The sequence below is a fragment of the Thunnus maccoyii genome, chromosome 11, assembly GCF_910596095.1.
Source record: "Thunnus maccoyii chromosome 11, fThuMac1.1, whole genome shotgun sequence".
NCBI lineage: Eukaryota > Metazoa > Chordata > Actinopteri > Scombriformes > Scombridae > Thunnus > Thunnus maccoyii.
In genome coordinates, this window is record NC_056543.1 from 32,905,122 (window position 1) to 32,912,686 (window position 7,565).

Consider the following 7,565-nt stretch of genomic DNA (forward strand, 5'->3'; position numbering starts at 1 on the left):
CACCTGGCTGATAAGATAGCAGAGCTGGAAGGAGGAATATGCCAGATCCAGGAGGCTGAGAAGGTCATGGACACCATCACTTTTGGTCCAACATTCATTAACTCTTAACATAAGGGAATTTAACTCTTGTCACTAGAGGGCAGTATTGTTACATGTAGTACAAAGGTAATCAAATCAAAGTCCAATATCTCTTTAGTAGATAGTCACACAACTGTGAAAGGTATACCATTCGTCTTGTATTTATATGACAAATAACATATAACTTGCAAAATGATTAGACATTGAATTTACATGAATTTCAGGTTTGGCTCAGATATGCAGAGAGGCTTCACAAAAGTCCTCAGGAATGTGGGTTAGAATTTATGGCTTTGGTGAGATAAGAAAGTCTATGTTCCATCCAAGGTGAAAGTTGTTTTTCTCTGGTCCAAGTGGCCTTAAGGTCAGTTTATGCTTTTAATTCAGGCCATAATTCAAATTGTTGATCAGAGATGGTTCCTTAGGAGGTCTTTCTGAGTCTGTTGAGCATCACTGATCAACCCCCACTTAGAGTAGAGGGTTACAAAGGTTAGCTCTGCAGGCCGAGGGTCCACTCTTATCAACTTTGGAATCCAGGCAAGTCTTTCTCTTCTTCGTAGGAATCAAAGATTAGTTAACACAATTAAAGAACAAGCAGTTGTCCTTCTACAAACATGATGAATTCACTTGGCATGACAAAAATCTTCTTTTTTTGCACTGTTTTGTTTACCACTCTTTCCATGTGCTTGAGTTCAAGATGGGTTGAGTAATGTGAACTACACTTCCTTACCTAGACACAGGGGGTGGCTCATTTTACCCACTGGCTACTGATATCCTACTGTGTCTGTTTCTTGTTTTGAGACTGCACTGCAGAGACTGTGGTGCATGAATGATTCTGATTCACTAACATAAGCACAGTGGTAAGAACAAAATTGTGCACATATCATGAATCTGATCTCTCTCTGATCTCATCTGATCTATAATTTTCTATGTACATATAGTGAATGAGGCCCAATGTGTACAGGAGTGATCTCAGGAGCAGGAATGAAGCGGACATGCCTGTGCTTTATGAGCCTCTCAACAGCTGAGATGCTCTAAACCCCCCTTCTACAATCTACCCCAGGGTTTGAATTGTTTTTAAGGAATTTTCTTACTAATATTGAAGCTTATTCAGCGAAGTTTCAGGAGCAGGACCACACCTCAACTACGTCACTTCCAGCATTCCTATAAATACCACCTAACCCTCTCCTCCTCTTCCGCTCTCGTATTCTGCACTTCACATGCATGCAGTCTCAGTCTAGCTTCTCAGAAACAAGCTCAAGCTACCACCAGATATTAGCTGTTTTGTCTTAGATTTCTTGACAAACTGTACTCCACACCTAATTGCATGATTGCATTATCAAAACCTTGGACAAACACCGGGATTTGATTTTAAAAAGTCAACTCACCATGGAAGTAGTACCTTATTACCCCACTAGAACACTGCGCTCCCAGAATACAGGCTTACTTGTGGTTCCAACGGTCTCCAAAAGTAGAATGGGAGGCAGAGCCTTCTCCCATGATGCACTGAGCTCCTCTCTCCTCCTCCTCCTCTCCATCTGTATGCATTCATTTACTATTAATACTTGTTACTAACCTCACTTCTTCCCTGGAGTTTTTTGTGCTTTCTCATCTTGCAGGAGACCCCAAGACCCAGGCTGAGCCTTCGTGGTCCTGTTGATGTCCTTCTCCGGCCATTGCTGCTATTGTTGCCAGTCACTTTTCTTATTATTTCTTATTATTGTTGTTATTTTGCTTCTCTGTGTCCCCCCCCTTTCTTTCTCTCTCAACCTAACCAGTCAAAGCAGATGGCCACCCACCAACAGCTGGGTTCTGCTTGAGGTTTCTTCCTGTTAAAGGGGAATTTTCCTTACCGCTCTCTCCAAGTGCTTGCTCATGGGGGAATTGTTGGGTCTCTGTAAATTAAAGGGTACAGTCTAGACCTGCTCTATGTGAAAAGTGCCCTGAGATGACTTTTGTTGTGATTTGGCGCTATACAAATAAAATTGAATTGAACTGAATGGATCATGAACTGCAGATCAACACATCCCATTCGGATGAAGATTTGTTTGAAACTGGTTCTTCTCCAGCCACCATATAACAGTTAGACCAAAGCTGAGTGTCACAGCGGAGCCACTGCACTCAGTGGTGCACAGACCGGCCTCATGGGCACCTCCACTCATGCTCCCCTATGCTGGTTGAAGAATGGGATGCCATCCCACAGCAGTGTGTGACCAGGCTGGTGACCAGGATGAGGAGGAGGTGCCAGGCTGTTGTGGCTGTGTATGGTTCTTCCACACGCTACTGAGGCTCCTGTTTGTTAAATGAATAAACTCTTAAATTGCCAGTATGTCTTGTTTCTTCAAACTTCAATCAGCCAATCCAGCAAACACCAAACAAGAGTCAATGGCAGAATAAGCTGTTTGGCATTGGCAGAGAAGAATTGGCATATTTTTCATGGGCGCAACTGACAGACTCAGCTCTGCTGCTCATCCCACAAATGCATGTTCCTTACAAATGTGGCACCATTTAAAAGGGAAATAAACAGGCTTTCCAGCAGTATAAGATTTATTGCCAAGAAGCATTGTTACAACAAAGGAATAATCTACCAAACACAAATTTCCTTACTTTTTGTACTATGTTTACTATAACGTCACTTTAGTAACATCCATCCACCTCTAACATCACTTAGTAACATTTAGATACTGACACCAGGTTGCCAGTTACTAATACAACTAATCTAACATCTCTTTAATATCCATAGCTACTGGCACCAGGTAGCCAGTTATTAATTAATGTCACCTCAGTAAGGTCTATTGTTACGTGCATTGGGTTGCTAGTTACTATACAAATTATATAATACAATGCGCTCAACTCACAATCAAAAAAGCCGGGTGCTGAATCCTTAAGATGTTAAAATTGAATAAAGAGTGGAATTAGGACAGCACACCTAGTCAACTGATTTTAATTTTAATTGCCACGCGGACGTTTCGGGCCAGGTGCCCTTCCTCAGTGTGTATACTGGCAATCAACACAATCCACAACAGGTGGACTAAATTATAGACATCCACACCTGACACAACAAGTTCATCCCGGCAGAGGGAGCTACACATTTGAATCATCATAATCAAAAAATAATAAATTGAAAGAAATTGAAAAAATATTTAATTGAAAAAAATGACTTATGTCCAGTTCAAGACAAACAAAAAACAAAAGAACAAATCTCAATCATGTGCCACATTACAGAGAACTATGTACGAATCACATGAAGAAAATATCCTGAGTCCATTAAAGGAATCTCCCATTCAATCCATTAAGAGCAAAGAGCAACTCAGAGAGCATGTTCGACATGTCTCCCTCTACAAAAGAGCCATGTATTAGCAGACACCTCTCCCTAATAATAATAATAATAATAATAATAATAATAATAATAATAATAATAATAATAAAGCTAATCAAAAAAATATTAATAAATATGATCAAAAAAAAAAAAAAAAGTCATTCATATTGTGATTATATGTGTGATTCATATGTGTAGTTCCCTCTGCCGGGATGAACTTGTTGTGTCAGTTGTGGATGTTTATAATTAAGTCCACCTGTTGTGGATTGTCTTGATTGCCAGTATACATGCTGAGGAAGGGCACCTGGCCCAAAACATCCATGTGGCAATTAAAATTAAAATCAGTTGACTAGGTGTGCTGTTCTAATTCCACTCTTAATTCAATAGTTATTATACAACTAATCTAAAGTCACTTCAGTAACGTCCGCTATTACATGTGCAAGGTTGCCAAATACTATTACAACTAATCTAACATCACATCAGTAACGTTTATCATTATGTGCACTGGGTTACAGGTTAATAATACAACTAATCAAATGTCACTTCAGTAACCACACCATCTGCTCCAGATATTGCATTCCTCATGTTGCTCGTAATTTAGAAGTCATGTTCTCACTTGCATTCTTCAATTTTCTCATATGCTCTGAATTCACCATCTCAACTCTTCACTGCAACCCAAGCTGCTTTTCAGGTTTATCTTATTTCTCAGATGACACCATCTCTCTCTCTCTCTCTCAACCCAACCACTCAAGGCAGATGGCTGCCCACCTAGAGCCTGGTTCTGTTCGAGGTTTCTTCCCGTTTAAGGGGAGTTTTTCCTTGCTGTTGTCGCCAAATGCTTGCTCATGGGGGAATGTTGGGTCTCTGTCAATTAGGAGTATGGTCTTGACCTGCTCTACATGTAACGCGTCATGAGATAACTTAGTAGTGATTTGGTGCAATTTAAATAAAATTGACTTGACCACCTCAAACAAACTAAAACCGATCGATCCAGTCAGCCATACCCAATTTTACTTCAAAGTTCCATTTCTGCTGAATTCTTCTGATACCAACACAAAATACTTGCAATTTCTGAATCCCAGAGTTTATCATTGACAGATCCTCTCTTCATCTTGAATCTGGACAAGTGGCTACTCATTTCTGGCTCCACCAGCATTTCCACATTTCGCTGTCACTCCTTCAGGATCAGAGCCGCCACTTCAGCCTCCCATAATGGCATTCCAAAGCACTTCATACAACTCATGGGCTCTTGTTCTTCCCAAATGTATCATTGCTACACTCATTCAGATCTCAAAGATCTCAGATCTGCTCAATTTTATCTTAGGTAACTGGAGGTTTTGGGGGGTCCGTTGTTGCCTGGATGCTACGGTGGATTCTCCATAAGCTCCCCCACAATGCAGTCAGCAAGCAGAAGAACCATGTAAATCAATTGTTTTTCTTAATAAATCATTCAAACGCATCTTGTTGATGGTAAAAGGGTTAAATCTTCCAACGAGGTGACAGGATCCGTCAGGATCTACAGTAATTCATGTTTTGCATTTTCTAAACATCAGACTGGAAAGCTGTTACTCACAGATTCCAAGTTTAACAATAAAATAATTTGAAGTAACAATTCTGTCCAGACATTTTTGTTAAATAAAAGTTCAAATTCAGGTTAGAAAATCAAAATATCTTTTCAGTTGTGTCAAGAGGATCATTACAATGAGTTTTCAGTTCTGCAACTTACAGTCAAATATCAAAATATGTGCAGTATGCAGTTCTGTGCATGGACGTGTATCCATATAATCAGTGTGTAAAGCAGCTTCTGATAACAGGACGTCCTGTGCCATGCGCACTCCTTCCTAAACAGAGTAGGCATACATCAACATCCTATAAGCTGTGAACAAATAAAACATGTGAAAACATTTTAAAACAGTCCTGCTTACTTTACACACAGCTGGCATAGTGTGGATAACTTGTGCGCATTTCAAACACTTATCAGCAAATTTCCAAGCATGATTTTGTATCTGTTTATTTAAGGATATTGTATATACTTAAAAGCATAAATGAGGACTTTTCAAATATGCAGAGGAGGAGTAGAACTGTGGAGTTTAAATGGATTAATTGTCATATATTAATTGTTTGCGCAAAATAAACAACAGCACTGGTATGCAAGCAGCTGCAGCACATATGAGAACACATCATGAGAACACTTTCAGCTGATCGCAGAGACCACACTGATATCAACCCTCCATTAATCCCGATAAGACAGCGAGCATGCCAAAACCCAAGCGTAAAAGCATTACAGAGCGTTACTGAGATTAGTAATGTAATTACAGAATTTCAAAATGTAATCTTACACTACATGTTACTGAAAAAAGTAATTACATTACTGTTATGTGTTACAGTGGAGCATTTTTGTCTTTTTTTTGGATAGATGATAGTAGAGAGAACACACAGGAAACAAGGGGGGAGAGAGGGGTATGACATGCAACAAAGGTCTCCGGGTGGAATCACATCAGGTACATTGCGGTTATGTGGTATGCGCATCAGGGCTCAGGAAGCCCTGCGAGTTTAATGAGATCCATGGAGAGTGAAGCAATCTGATAAAAAAAAAACATCTCACAGACTCAAACGGTTCACTTTCTAAATTCTGGAGATGAGCACACTCTAGGTGTGTTTCAAAGTCAAGTATCTGTGGAGACTCTCCAGTGCAGGTGAAATATTTCACTGACAGTTCTATTCTCAGTTAATACTTTATCTAAAAATCTGTCTCTTTTATTTGTATAGTTTTTGACAACCTTAATGGATGATGAATTAAATGTAACATATATAACTCTTGGTGGGCATGTAGAAGTGGACAAGTACAGATATGTTTATTTTTTGATTATTTTTACTGTATATATTCTAATAATCTGTAGTAATTCCACCATTGTGTACCTTATCTGGACACAGCAAAACCTTCATGAGCCTATGTACATTTTTATTGCAGCTTTGTTAGTCAACTCTGTTCTTTTGAGCACTGCTATCTACCCAAAGCTTTTGATTGACTTTTTGTCTGAAAAACAGATCATATCTTATTCAGCCTGTCTCTTCCAATTTCATATGTTTTATTCTTTAGGTGGTTCAGAATTTTTATTGTTGTCAGCTATGGCTTATGACAGGTATGTGTCTATATGCAAACCTCTGCAATATCCAATTATCATGAGAAAATCTACTGTCAGTATTTTCTTGGTTTTAGCTTGGCTTCTGCCTGCCTCTCAGGTTGCAGTGCCAGTTGGATTGAGTGCCAATAAAAAACTGTGTAGCTTTACTTTGAAAGCAATTTTTTGTAATAATACAGTTTACAAACTTCGATGTGTGGTCTCAAGAGCACAAATTATACACGATATGGTAATTTTGCTTAATGTTGCACTTCTCCCTGTGCTCTTCATACTTTTTACATACACAAGGATATTTATTATATCCTATCGAAGTGGTAGAGAAGTCAGGAAAAAAGCTGCACAGACCTGTTTACCCCATCTGATTGTTTTAATTAACTTCTCCTGTTTATGTGCATATGATGTCATTACAATTCAGCTGGAATCAGATTTTCCAAAAACTGTACGTTTAATAATGACATTACAAATAGTAATGTATCATCCTCTCTTTAATCCAATAATGTATGGACTAAAAATGAAAGAAATTTCTAAAGAACTCAAGAAGTTGTTCTGTCAAGCCAAAGATCTGATATATGAACACTGAAAACAAATGTACAAACAAATGACATTTCTTCTGTAATAATAATAATAATGTAGGATAGTTCAAATTTGATTATTTTTTCTAAGACAAATGCGCTCAATAGACTATAATGAACTTCAACAGTTTAATGACTGATCAATGTTCTGACATCATTAAAAAATCCAACACATTTTTGTTCTACCATGTGATCAAGTTTCCTTTTAATTTTGTCTTTAAAGGCACAACCCATAATCCTTATGTAGACAACTAAATCTAAATTATGAGTATTTTCTGACATTGTTGCTTATGGAATTGGAAGTAATTGGAATTGGAAGGTGTGTCCAAACTTTTAATGGCTATATACATGCAAATATACCTAAAATAGATATGATCCAAAACACAGCTCTTAAATTAATAACAGAAAAAAGACCCTTGGAAAGATATGGTTTTATGTTATTCTTATTAACATCAT

At 38.2% G+C, this 7,565-nt stretch overlaps 1 protein-coding gene across 1 annotated transcript; it reads left to right on the top strand.

Annotated features, from left to right (window-relative positions):
• The first annotated feature begins 6,178 nt into the window (after positions 1-6,178).
• Positions 6,179-7,117, top strand: LOC121906768 (olfactory receptor 6N2-like). Its single transcript, XM_042425847.1, has one exon. The coding sequence runs from the start codon at positions 6,179-6,181 to the stop codon at positions 7,115-7,117; it is 939 nt and encodes a 312-aa protein (XP_042281781.1).
• Positions 7,118-7,565: the final 448 nt, after the last annotated feature.